At 49.4% G+C, this 14,231-nt stretch overlaps 1 protein-coding gene across 1 annotated transcript in view; it reads right to left on the reverse strand.

Annotated features, from left to right (window-relative positions):
• Nucleotides 1-14,231, reverse strand: part of TENM4 (teneurin transmembrane protein 4) — a 400,863-nt gene that overhangs the window by 217,797 nt on the left and 168,835 nt on the right. The window contains exons 4-5 of the mRNA XM_007455571.1: nucleotides 10,294-10,392; nucleotides 8,810-9,045 (exon numbers count right to left, since the gene is read on the reverse strand). Coding sequence (XP_007455633.1) covers nucleotides 8,810-9,045; nucleotides 10,294-10,392 — 335 coding nt within the window. The remainder of the gene's footprint in view (nucleotides 1-8,809; nucleotides 9,046-10,293; nucleotides 10,393-14,231) is intronic.

A 14,231-nucleotide genomic window follows, 5' to 3' on the forward strand; every position in this document is an offset into this window, starting at 1 on the left:
CCATGGCTCACGAGCCCAGCCGCTCCGCGGCATGTGGGATCTTCCCGGACCGGGGCACGAACCCGTGTCCCCTGCATCGGCAGGCGGACTCTCAACCACTGCGCCACCAGGGAAGCCCGTGTTCTGTGTTTTGATGGTAGCGATGGTCACACAACTCTGTCAGAATTCACAGAATGGTACAACTAAAGAGTGTTAATCTTCTGTATGCAAATTATATCTCAATAAATCTGCTTTTAAATACAAGCAGTCGGGGCCTGATGGCTGAGTAGGTGTACAGGTAAGGGAGACACGCCTGAGTGTGGTATGGGTCTCAATCCTAGTCTTGGGCCCTGAACACTGCTAGGACAAGAACTGAGAAGAGTGGGGATACATCTTCTGGAGGACAAATGATGTTATCCATTTGCCCTCCAGATCCACCCTATATCCTTCTGTACCCTGCTCTGTGCCCGGGGAGGCTGATCCATACGGTCTGGACCAATGGGTCCGCTTGGGCTCTGGCTCTTGGTCGGGTTCAGTTACCAACGGGAGAAGACTGGAGGGTGGGGAGGGCATGAGGTCCGCCGGATGGACAATTTTCTCTCATTCTGAGCGGAAGCACGTTGAATGACTTAATCATTTCAGCTAGTCTTTTGTTTACTCCTGTTTTACTCCAGGTTCAGAAACTCATCCGAGGAAGATTAAGTCCTCGTATGGGTGGCACAGATAGGAATGGCAGAAGGATAATGAGGACAAGGTCCCCTGGTCTGTGGAGCCGGGGCACTTAAGAGCCGCCCCTCTCATTGCAGACACCGCCCTCAAGCAGCCCACTCCAGACAGGCCCCTGTCTTGTGAGGGAAGCCTTCTCCCAGAGCCGGAATTGGCCGTCCCATCACTTTCAGCCAGAGGGCCTTGTTCGGCCCTCGGCAATCTCACAGAGCAAGTCTGCCCCCTCCTCCGCGTGGTGGCGTTTCAGACCACTGCAGGGGGCCACGCTAGCCTCCTCAAGTCCTCCTTTTGGGGGGCTGAAGGATATTTGTCTGGGGTCTGTCATAAGGAGAACAATCTATATGTATCTTGCTATTAGCAATTCCTGCAGAGCAGCATGAAGGAATCAATCGTGGAGAGAAAGCCTTTAATACAGGATCCTGTATCTTTATCCCTTTTTTCTCCTCCTAAAAGATCAAGTTCAATCATCTCCGTTTCCCATTCTTTGGGCTATAAAGCTGAATCTATGGCCTCTGTCCAAAAGGCCTGATGTGAAGTCGAAGAAAAAGGGGAGAAAATGAGCCTTACTGCTCACTCATAACACCCAGGCCCAGAGTGCAATGGGCCTGTGCTTAGGAAGCAAATGGCATCTGAGATCCTGATACTGCAGGAGCTGTTCGAACCAGATGGGGATAACTGCGGGGCAGCAGCGGGTACAATCACCCTGGCCTCCATTTCTAATCCTTTCTCTACTCATTTCATGTCCATTTCCCCGCTACCTGAACTCCAGGACATAAAATGCGCATTTCTGCCACCATGCTTGTGCCCACACTATTCTGCCTAGAAAACCCTGGGCAGATTTTACCATCTTGCAAGGTCTTTTATTCAACCACATCTTACTGAGCACAGCTACCTTGGGGCAGGCTGAGTATTAGGGGCTGAGTATGCAGCAGAGAATAAGACATTAGGAGACAGGAGACCACACTCCCAAAGAGGAGGGAAGCCTAAGATCCCTGCTGCCTGGATTGCTGCTCTGCTGAAATCACGTGTGCGTGTGTGCATGGTCAGTGTCGGGGATCTTGAGGGAGCCTGCAAAAGTCTGTGCAAGTCACATTGAGTGCCCAAGTCCACCTCTGTCAACACTGCCCAGATGACTTCAAGAGCTGGTTGACCCAGGCTCTTCCAGACCACGAATTGCAATAATATTCCAACCAGCAATGCTCTCTGAAAGCTGCCTTTCGAAAATAGGCAATTAAGCTTCACAACATTCTCACTTATAAATTAAACTCATACCACTTCGAGCAAGGGTTCAGATTTTTTTTCCAATCCACAATCAGCTGCTGGTGGAGGTGAAAAATGTCACCTAGTTTAAAAAAAGGGTCCCTTATGGCTATGGAGCATGTTGGAAAGTTCCCCTGCAGTTACCAAGAGGCTGATGCAGCACACACTTGGGACTCCACCCTCAATGTCCTGGTTCAATTTCCTATGGGCATCGCTCTACAGACGGGGAAGGACCTAAGAGGATCACTTACTCCCACCCCATGCTGGGCTGAGATACTGAGGTCCGTACAACCCTCTCCCAAGGCCACCAGCAAGGGACTCCTCCTTTGTCACGTGCCTTGTGTTTTTTCAACATCGTCTCTTTTAACCTGTACAACAGCCTCAAGAAGGAAGTATTCTTCCCGCTTTGCAGATAAGGAAACCAAAGCTCAAAAGGGTCACACAGGTGGAAAGTGGCAGAGCTGAGATTTCCACTGAATCCTGTCTTCTGATCAGAACACCGTGCTGCCTTAGAGAAATCATAGAGGATGAGGCCCCCCACTCCAGGGGGGACCTGGACCTGACAATGAAAGAAATAGCTCCCAGGCACTCTTGGGTCTCTTGATACGTGTATAGTAATGGCTTGGATCGATGCTAGGTACATAGTAAAAATTTAGAATACTAGATACAAGGAGGGAAAGTTACAGTATAAGGCTTAAGACTGTGAGCACAAAAGAGAAAAAAAAAATTAAAAGTACCAGCTCAAGAGGCTGAGTGCACGGTCCTGCCATTTACTGTATGGCAGTGGGTGAGTTACTTAAGCTCACTGGGTCTCCATGTCCTCATCTGTAAACTGGGGATAATAACCCATAGAGTTGCTGGGAGATTTCAATAAGAAAACACAAGCAAAGTGTTTAAATGTAAAGCTCTTCCTGGTTTTTGTACTGTTAACAAGCCTTTTTGGTCTCCTATTCCAAAGGCCTATCTGGCTAGACAGGTGCCTGACGAGTCCTCAAGATACAACTCTGTGCTCTTCTGCAGTACTCAGTGTCTGCTTTTTACATAGGGATTCAGAACACGAGGGAAGCTGTCAGTTTTCTCTGGATAGAGGCAACTGGCAGTGAAGCAAAAATCAACTTTTGTCCTAGTTAAAGAAATGATGTGAGTTGTTTTTTGGGTGATGTTTCTCCTTGCAGCAGCCTCCCTGGAACAGTGAGACATCCCTACAAATGCTTTCTGACAGGGCCCCCTGATTGTTCTGTCAGCTGCCCTTGTGACTAATGCAGGCTGGGAAGCTCGCAGGCACTGCCATGAAACAACACTGGCCCAAGTTCTCACTCAAGACTTACTCTTTTCCATGGGATGCTAAAAGTACTAATAATACTGTTAATAACCACAATAGTATCAAACTTTTACTGAGAGCCAACTCTGTGCCAGGCAATGGGATAGGTGCTTTATGCAAATTATCTTACTGGAACGTCACAAAACCCTGCGAAACGGCCACTATTATTATCCCCATTTTACAGATGGGTAAACTGAGGCTGAGAGCGGTTAAATAAACTTGCCTAAGGTCAGAAAGCATGTAAGCAGCAGAGCTGAGACTTGAAAGCAGGCAGCCTTATTCCAGAACCCACGATCTCAACCATGATGCTACCCTCAGTTGCCTCGCCTATAAAATGGGCCTAATCATTCCAGCCACATCCATTATAAGAGCCATAAGGAAAGTGGGAACTGAAGTTCAGAGAAGTTAAGCAACTTGCTCAAGTTTACACAGCCAGCAAGGGACAGAGCCAGGGCCTGAATGGGGTCTTTTGATCCTCCATTATTTGACCTATAGTGTAGTGGCTGAGAGCATGGCCTCTGAAATCCTATGTCATTCACTCGTTGTGTGACCCTGGCAAGTTGTTAACTTCTCCGAGCTTTAGTTTCCTCTTCCAGGAAATACAGAACTGCTACGAGTGTTCAGAGAGATGATACGTGTATAGTAATGGCTTGGATCGATGCTAGGTACATAGTAAAAATTTAGAATACTAGATACAAGGAGGGAAAGTTACAGTATAAGGCTTAAGACTGTGAGCACGAAAGAGAAAAAAAAAATTAAAAGTACCAGCTCAAGAGGCTGAGTGCACAGTCCTGCCATTTACTGTATGGCAGTGGGTGAGTTACTTAAGCTCACTGGGTCTCCATGTCCTCATCTGTAAACTGGGGATAATAACCCATAGAGTTGCTGGGAGATTTCAATAAGAAAACACAAGCAAAGTGCTTAGAACAGTCAGGGCCATGTCGACAGGGCACAATCAAAGCAAACTGCTCAGGCTTCCCTGGCGGGGCAGTGGTTGAGAGTCCGCCTGCCGATGCAGGGGACACGGGTTTGTGCCCCTGTCTGGGAGGATCCCACATGTCGCGGAGCAGCTGGGCCCGTGAACCATGGCCGCTGAGCCTGCGCGTCCGGAGCCTGTGCTCTGCAACGGGAGAGGGCACAGCAGAACTGCTCTGATTATTAATGATAAAAAGTGACCCCCGTTATTTCTACTACTCTAAACCACACTGCTTTTTTTGGGTGAAAATGTTTTTAAAACAATTAAATGCTATCAAATAAAGCACTATGGCCATGGCTGCACAAGTTTCATGGTTTGACTTACAACTAACTTTCCCCTCACATCGTTCTCTCCCCATTTTGTTCTGCAAACAGATTTCTTTTCTTCGGAAAAGCAGAGGCAGGGTATTCAAATGGAGACTAAAAGGACCCGAAAACCTTCATAGGGAGAGTGGGTGACTAAAGCAAGGCACTCACCCCAATGGCGGCCTCTCTGAATGGGTGTCCTTCAGAGGCAAAAATACACATAGTCTCTCAGAAGAGATCTCCCAGGCTCAGTGAGGGTCCTCCCTGGATTCCCAGCCCATGCCAGAGCAACCCGTAGCATCCCAGGGGACCAGAAGACGACCCAAAGGCAAGGCCCTGGGTCCTGCAGCCTCTGTGGGTGGTAAGTGCTGACTCCAATTTCTCTGTCTTCCTATGAAAATAACTGCACACGTCTCTACAAATGAAAGGCCACTGGTTGCTTGTTTCCCAATAAACTTTCCAACGAAGAAACTATTAATGTTAAGTGGATCTGTCAGAGTTCTGTCCAGAAATGGCAGCCCTGAGCAGACACCAGAGAAAGAACAAACCTTTCCCGCCCTCTGTTTTCCACTCCCCCTCTGCTGGTGAGGTGATGCAATTCTTATCTGGAACTTGATGGGATGTAGAAAATAATTACAAACGAAAAGGTTATTCATAATTTTTAAATGAGCTAATTAGTAAACCCAGTCAGACTTGCTCATTACAGTAATTAATAATTGATTATCCTTGAAATTAAACACAATTTTCATCAAAAATCTAATTAAATATCTGTGCTTTTTGCCTGCTGATGAGTTGGTCTGCTAGCAAAGTCTTTGTTAAGGATAGTCGTGCTCAACAGAGACAATTACTTTGATTTTTAAGAATTGATAGTTCCTTACAAGTTACAGCCTGTGATGATGGCCAAGCAACAAGAGCTCATCCCTGGCCCCAGCAACTGGAGGAAAGCAAGCACAAGGCTGCCAACTCAGCCCATGAGGTTAGGTAGGCACTCACCTCACACCTGCAGTGCAATCACTGCATTAGCTTACTCTTACTCCAGACTTATAAGCATCCTTCTGAGGTGATGGGTCATGCCGGTTTTCCAGATGAGAAATCAGAACTCAGAGAGAGAAGTGAGTTGCCCAAGCTGCTCAGTGGCTCAGCTGGGAGTGGAATCCAGGCTCTCAGGCCGGTGTGAGCTCTGCCCCAGCACCTTGCTGAGTTTCCAGGTAACAAAGGGAAGACCCCAGGCTTGCCTCTCTGACCTGGTCCTTGGATACAGAATCTAAACTCCTGTTTTAAGTTTTCTATATACATCGGGCTTTGTCAGAAGGACTTATTTATTCTTGGCAAGGACACATTCTCAATGGACTGACGTCTCCTAACCCGAGAGACGAATTCTCCCAAATCAACCTCACATCTACCCTACCCCCCGCCCTACACTGTCACCCTCTTAGTTGAAGCCCTCAGCGTCTCCTGACTTGTTTATGCAATAGGGCCTGTTCTTTCTTCCTCCATCCTTACCTTTCTGAGATAAACATCTGACTATGTCCTGCCACCGCTTAAAGCCCTTCAATGGCTCCCTGTTGCCCATCCAGTAAGGTCCTTAGCTTGGCCTCCACGGTGATCTTCATAATCTGACCAAACTCTCCTGCATTAGCTCCAGTCGTGTCCCCGACACCCCTCAGATGCTTCAAACACAGAAACCCCTTTTGCCATCACATCATCCTCTTTCGAGACTTTGAAATGTCCCTTGGTTTGAAATTCCTTTCCTTCACGTCTACTTCTGGCTGTTACTTGATGAGTCAGCTAAAACATCACCTTTCACAGGAAGCCTCCTCTAGTCCTCCTGGCTGGGGCTGGGTATTCCCATAGCCCCTGAGCTGCCTCAGCCACTTCTAACACCGCTATGTTATCATATCATATCAATCACTGCTTCTGAGCTACGAACACCTCAAGAGTAGGGAATATATTGTTGGCCCTAGCACTCAGCACAGTGCCTGACTCAAGGTACCTACCCTGTTTCGTTTGCTGAATGAAAAAGAAACTTCACAAAACTGTAGATTCTGAGACTATCAAAGTTGGAAGAAAAAGTAAAGGTCCTCCAGAGAACACGTCCAGTCAATGAATGAATCTTTTTCTTGCTTACGTGGTCATAAGCACTATTTGCACCCTTCCTAGGTAGGGAACTCACTACTGTCCACAGTAGCCCCTATCTTTAGATAGCTGATGATGGACGGTGTACTCTTACTAAACGGGAGACAAAGGAGCCCATGGGATGGAAAGCAGAAGAGAGCTCATTTAATCATATAAAGATTGATGCTTTCTTTCTGAACTAGGTTACACAGTACATAGTATAAACCTTGACTTCAACACAAAACAAGTTGATGTCTATATGTAGTGAACTACTTGACTCTTGATGAACAGTGACACTGCCTGTTCAAAAGTCTACTCATCTATGAAATATAATAATGTCAGTCAAAAGCAAGGGCTGTGCTAGTGGTTGGTGGGGATACAGTATTGGGAGTGCCACAAAGAAACTTCCATGCCAGGTGACAGTGCCTGGAACCCCACAACCCACACCAGTAACCCAATCTACATCAATCATGAACCTCGTGCAGAGCCTGGGTGGGTGCTGACCTTTCCCAGTTTGGCTGTTCCTTTTACCCAATGACCCAGGGCAGGGATGGCAAATAGGTGGTATGTCATCCATATTCTCCATTCCTGTGACCACAACAGACATCAGTAATCAATCACAGAGACTCTTTTCCATCGAGTCTGAATATAGCCTTGGGATCCTTCTCGACACAGCTTTCTAGGTGGCGATAGCTAATCAATCAGACAGAAGAATAGATAAACACGTATGCCAACCTGACCCTGATGCCGTGAAATTCTGTAAGCCAATCGTCACAGGGGGAAAAGAGACCCCGGATACCAGACAAGGCTTATTATACCTCGAGATGTTTAAGGAGACCTCCTTGTTTGCAGGGCTATCGTTTTCCTGATTACTTGTTTTTATTTAATTCAAAGATCTTGAAAGGGAAGTAACCTTACAGCTTACATCACCCAAACCCCCAACCATGCTTGAACCCCTTCTCCGCATCCCGAACAAGTGGGAGCCAGACCTCTCAAGACAGTTTTTTTCCATCCACAATGACTTTGCTTGTCGCTAAGTTCTTTTTCACAACGGGCGGCACTCGGTCTTCCTTTGGCTCCTGCCAGCTAGTTCCATTTCTATTTATTGATTGGGCTTATACTAAAAGGTTCCCTTTGCTGACAGAATTATCTCAGAATGCCTTAGCGTGGGTTCGAGGCCTTCTCAAGCTGGTCTGACCTACCTTAAATCTTAGAATTTGAAGGCTGGAAAGGACACAGGGTTAAGCCCACCCCACTGGATGCCTTTACTAAGAGGCTGATTTTCATAGAGGCAGCAGACTCTGCACAACATCCCAAGATCTCTTCGGATTAATAGCTTTCCTGGAAGCAGACCAAAGACCAAACACAGGGGTCTGAAGCAGGAAACCAGACTGTGCTGCAAATAAGTCAAAAGAGCGCACAGTGGGAGGCATCGCAAGCGGGGGCAGTGGGTCCGGAGGAGTTACTTACATCACGGACGTGCCCTGGGGCCCGGTAAGAAGGCCAATCAGTGCTGCTCTGGGTCTCTGCGCTCGCTCAGGCAGCTCTAACCGCTCCCTGGGACCCTTTCTGACACTCGACCTTGGCTCCCCCCAGATGGCCCTGCCCGACCACCACCTTCGGACACGCCGCCTGGCTTGAGGTCACACACTCTGACCTTTGGCACTTTCTCTCCAACCCCAGGGCGCCCTGCCTCCTTCCTGCTCCTCGCTGTGGCACCAACAGGAGAGGCCAGCCTCCTGTTCAGCTGCCCAACTTGTCATTTCATTTCTAGTGACTCCCATCTATGACACTCACGTCACAGATGACCACGTCAAAAGCCGGTCTTGGTGAGTGCTTTTGCCTGATGCCAGCCAGGCCTCCACCACACGAGACAGCCGACGCAGAGCTTCCTCCCTGGTATACGTGCAGGAGCGCGCGAGAGAGGGCCCTGAGAGCTGACCTGGATAGTCAGGGCCGGGGGAGGGGGGCGGGTGCAGGCCAGGCCAGTGATCCAGGGCTGCGCGGCTCACCCTCCAAGCTCTGACTGCCGTGCTGGCAGGGTGCCTTCATGCCCACAGGTGTCTCAGTCACTGCCCTCTGGGCCAAAGGGGACCCAAGGGAAGCTGGGGTGAGGGAGGTGCTTACCCACAAAGTACGCCAGCAGGATGACCAGCGTGGCTGAGATGGCAATGGCGCTCAGGGCCGCGCACTTCCAGTTACAGTACTTGGAGGGCTTCTTGAGGTTGAAGGCCGGTCGGGAGAAGGTGCTACGGGGCAGGGGTCGGGGCGGAGGTGAGTACACGGTGCTGGACGTCAGAGGGTACCCCGGCGACGTGGTGCAGAAGAGTGGGGAGGTGCCTCCCGGCTTGAAGAGGAAGTGCCTGCGGATGGAGAGAAGCCAGAGGGCGTCAGGGGCTGACGACTCGCCAGGAGCCCGCACTGACCTGAGGATGCAGGCAGCAGTAGCAGAAGCATGCAGAGGAGCCTGGGGAGAGAGAGAGAGAATCACCACGGAGGAGACGGAGGGACAGAAAAACAGAGAATCACGTGCCAGACCATAAAACAGGGCACACGAACACACGTTTCCACAAAACACGGATGGGACAGCCCTGCCCACGGGGAACCCACCTAAGCCAAGGCGGAAGGTGTTACCAACTGGACAGAAGGCTGAGTGTTGAGATCCTTTTCCTGGGAAGGGATGGGGCTGGGATGCTCTTTCTTGGGGAGTAAACGAGATGTTTTCTAAAATCATTGCAGTAACTTGGAAAGTGTCTAAAATCCTGTTCTGCCCCCTGGAGATTATGAAACCGAAAAATTTCCGTCTCCCTCCAATACGTCCTTTGACTTTGTACCGTGGTGGAGGAATAAAATACCAATCGTTTTAAAGGGGGTTTTGGTAGGAGTGGGAACCAAGAAACCACCACTAAGCTCTGCCATGGTCAGGAGTCCCCTAGTGGCTGTTACACAGCCAATGGCAACAAATGCCTTCTAAGCACTCTCCTCAAAAGCCAGTCTGCTGCCTTCCAAGCCCCTGGTAAAAGCCATGGGAGGGGACACACGGGCAACTGCAGCCTGGCTACAGTCTTGAGGGCCGCACGGCAAGGTCAAAGCACATGGTTGTGGCCAAACTAAGTGCCAGGAAATCCTCCACAGCTTGGCTTTAACCATGGCCATGAGAGGACTGGGACACAGCCTGGGGAATGGGGTGCACTGGTTGCACTGCATGCCCCTGAAGTCTTAGGGTCAAAGGTAAGACTTAGAGGAATCTTGTACCCTGCTGGGGTGCAAGATGACTCAGGCCACAGAATACATACTCAGGGCCAGCATACACACAATACAGGGCCTGTGCTGCATAAAAGTTGCTACGTGAGATGGCTTTCAGAATGGCAGAGGCAGCCAATGAGATGCCAGGAGCGTCATATTAACAGGACTGCTGTTAATATGCTGGGGGACAGTGTATTCCAAGGATAAACTCTTGCAAGTTGAACATGGACTTGGGGATGGGCATGCAACATGGCCTCATCACTTCCCCCAGGAGATCCCAGGGAAAGGTCTCAGAGTCTGCGTGCAAGTGCAGGAGCCACAGGGAGAGCACACACAGACAGGAGGAGCCTGGGGATGTCACCTACCCGTCACTGTAAGACCCATCATGGCGGGAGGCGCTGAGAATGTCCATCTCAATGAGGTTGTCCTGCAATGTCCCTAGGAATGGCTGCTTGCCTAGGTTTCTATGCACACATGGAGACACGAATGAAGCAATGAGTCATGCATCAATGAAGGGGGGGAGTAGAGAAACACACAAAGTGGCTGACGGGTGCAGCTGTGCGTGAGACCAACAGGATGCAGTTTCCAGGCAATGGGTCTGTGTGCAAGCCACAAGTGCCCGGGGCCTGCCAGGCCCAGGGCATCTGGAGGGAGTACTCTCCATACAAAGCTCTATGTCTGCCAGTTGTGTGCATCAAATCACAGATCTGACTGGTGAAGACTTCACTATGGCTCAGGTGCTGAGCCAGGCACGTTATATCCATTTATCTCAAGTCTTCAAAAGAGGCAGTGCAAGGAAGGCAGTGTCATCCCCATTTTACAGACGAGGAAATGGAGATGTGGAGCGGTCCCATGACTAGCCAAGGCTACCAGCTAGCAAGGCTCAAAGCAGGAATTGGAGCCCAAGTTTATCTGCTTCCGAAGCCTGTGCTTTCTCCTCCACTTCAACCTGCCTACGTCTGCTTTAACAACAGCCAGAGATGCAAACTTTGCTTGTCCAAAGGAAAAAGACAGACAAGCATTTGGGGCCATTTGCTTCTAAAGCTGTGGCTTTCAAACTTGCGTAAGCACCAGAATCCTCTGGAGGGCTGTGCTTTGCTGAGACCCAGCCCCAGAAATTCGGGGTCAGTAGGTGTTGGGGGCCTGGGGACCTGCATTTCTCACAAGTCCCCAAGCTGTGACGATACTGGAGTGTCAGGGTCCTTTGGCAGTGCAGGGACCTGGGTGATGACTGATTGGCGAGGTTGGCACCCCACAGAGACAGAGGGGGAGGCTCTTCTGTCCCTCCACATGCACCGAGGGCAGTATAGCATTTCGGGACCCAGAATGCAGGTAGACACACTAGCTATCTTAGTCTCAACCGTGCCTGCTAAGTGGCGTCACTCACACATGAGTGCATGGGATCCTGTTTTCTGATATTTCAGGATTGCTGCCACCTCCCTTGAATCATTTCGAAGAAGCCGGTAGTGGATGCAGCCCGCTGTGTGTGCCCAAGGGAAGGACTGACTGCAGAAAGCTACCTTTCACGCCCAGCCCTGCCAGGGACCATCCTTCTGACTTTGACCAGGTCGTGAGAACTGGAAAACCTAAATTCAAGTCCCTTTTCTGCCGCTTTCGTGCTGTGTGACTTTGTGTAAACACTTTAACCTCTTCTAATCTTATACTACTTTTCTCATCTGTAAAATGGGGCTAATAATACTAAGCTCACAGGTTGCTACAGGACCAACTGAGGAATGTTGGAAGCTTTTCAAGGGCTAAACAAAGATTACAGAAGCACTAATGCTAACTATAATAGCGACCACCTACCCTACATCCACCATATGCTGTTCACCGTCTAGAACTCTGCAACTATTGTCCAGTGTAAATCTTCCTCTTCACAACAACCTACAAAGTCTCTGCCATCATCTCTGTTTTGCGGGCTGGCATGGCAAGGCTCGGAGAAGTGACACTCCTAAGGTCCTACTGTACAGTAAACGAGCGGCAGAGCTGGACGGCAGCCTGAGTTTGTCTGACGCCAGAGCTCAGGCCCTCCCTGCCTGTAATCCTGGGTCGCTGCCGAGCCTGTGGCTTTGCCCCTGGCCGGCCTCACAGACCAACGCGAGGGGTTGTAAGCACTACCTCAGAGCACCATTTCGTGGGCGCTCCTGGGTACAGGCAACACTGTTTTGCAGCCGGGCCTCTGAGTACCACCGTGGTGGTGGGGACCTTCCCTTTGAGAGGACCCTAAAGCAGTCTGGGTCCAGCAGCCTGGGTGGCAGGCGGTTCTGATAGCGTTCACTACCCCGGGGCATCCCACAGAGCCTGGGAGTTCCTGCAGGGGAGTCCCTCAGAGTAGCCCCATTTCTGCCCCCAGACAGATGGCCTCCTGTAGGGAGGTCTTGTGACACAGTGGGAGGTACACAGGTCCCGGGGTCAGCAGGGTCCGGTTCCATCACGCCCCGGGGCCTCAAGCAGGTGAGTCTGTCTCTCTGATCGTTCGTAAACCAGGAGACTCACTCTCCTTAGAGATCCAGATGATATTTCTCCTGAAGTGTCATCTGGCTCATGCCACTGCCCTGCTTTCATCCCTCCAATGGCATCACAGGAGTAAAAGCACAGTCCTTACTGGAGCCCACAAGATCTTGTAAGATCTGACCCACTGCTACCTCTCCAACCTCATTTTCTGTGCTACACTGGCCTCCTCGCTGTTTCTCCAACAGGCTAAGCCTTTGCTGCTATTTGCCTGAATCACGTGCCCCCAAATATCTGCACAGATCAGTCCCTCCCTTCTCACCCTAACTATAAAAGCTCCCACCCTACTCTTTCTAGTCACCCACTGGCCCCCTGCACTGCTTTAGATTTCCACATAGCACTAGACATGCACACACACACATATGTATATACGTATATGTATGTGTGCAAGCGTACGTGTGTGTGTGTGTGTATGTGTATATATATGTATATAATACGCTTATTGTGCTTTTTCCTAATGCCATTTAGTTTCATGAGGGTAGAAATCTTAGGTCGTATTCTCTGCCCATGTGCCCAGAGTCTAGAAGAGTACCTGACACATGGAAGCAGGCACTCATGTAACATTTGCCGAATACTGCAGACGATGAGGTATACAAAGATAAGCGTGCCTGGCATATAGCTAGCATGTAGTTGGTGTTTAATTGAGGGTAGCACAGGTGATGTTTTATTATTATTTCATCTATTCCCTGCATTTCACGAGGCAATTTTCAGCCTTCTTATAGTCTGTATAGCCCAGCCTGAGCAGGCCCTTACTGCCCCTGTCCAGGGGCCGCAGGGATGAGTTCTTGCTGCCGCCCTAGGGCCTGAGGGTGGCTGCGTGGCACGCTCGCCAGAATGTGTAGGAGTCTGGCCTGCATCGCTAGGTAACGACTATGCTCTCAGAGAGTCACATCTATACTTAGGATGCATCAGAAACAAATAAATAAATACATTCAGGGAAAAAAGACAATGGATAAAGATGAAAATGTTAACAGTGGGGATTTTCCACTGTCCGGATCAAGAGTGATTTTAATTTTTAATTTTGTAATTCAAAAGGAAACTGTTATTTAAAAAGAGAGAGCAGACAAGTATATCCTAAAAGTACAGATCTATTCAAACAAGGGAAGAGGCAATGCAAGAGAACAAAGGGTTTCTAGAGTGATAGAGTGCATACGATTTCCTGAAAGAGCGCCCACACCCATGCTAACTTGGATGTTAATCATTTAGATCACTTGGGAGTTTGGGGTGACATGAGCACTTGCTGAAATGCTGCCTATTCAGATGCTATTATTGCCTTGAAATAGTAAGCCTCATTCTGTACTTTCAAAACTGAGTTCTGGGTCAAATTATTAGGTCTCATTTGACTGCTGAGAAAACCAAGACCCAGAGAGACATGTGTCCTGCTCCCATCCACACAGCAAGTCAGTGGCAGAGCTGGAACGAAAACCCGGGTGTCCAGACTCCCAGTTCAAGGCTCCCTACTAAATTTCCTGTCTATCTCTGCCCCCAACACTCTGGGATTCTGGTTCTTCTGAAACACAGAAGTGATGAGGATTTCCTGATGGGGACCCTGAGCTGCTGAGCCCTCCTTGGGTCACAGTCCTACAGGGTCTCCAGCCACTGCTGCTGGGAGCTCAGGTATGGCCACTGGATTCATCTGACCTCATGTTGGTGGGTGTTGTTAACTCATTTTACAGATATGGAAACTGAGGCCCAGATAGGTTAAGTGATAGCCTAAGATCACACGGCAGTGGAAAGCTAGAGGTGGGACTCAAACTCTCCGGCCTCACAGCCCCAAGCTGCCTGTAGGGAA

The sequence above is a fragment of the Lipotes vexillifer genome, unplaced genomic scaffold, assembly GCF_000442215.2.
Source record: "Lipotes vexillifer unplaced genomic scaffold, Lipotes_vexillifer_v1.1 scaffold123, whole genome shotgun sequence".
NCBI lineage: Eukaryota > Metazoa > Chordata > Mammalia > Artiodactyla > Lipotidae > Lipotes > Lipotes vexillifer.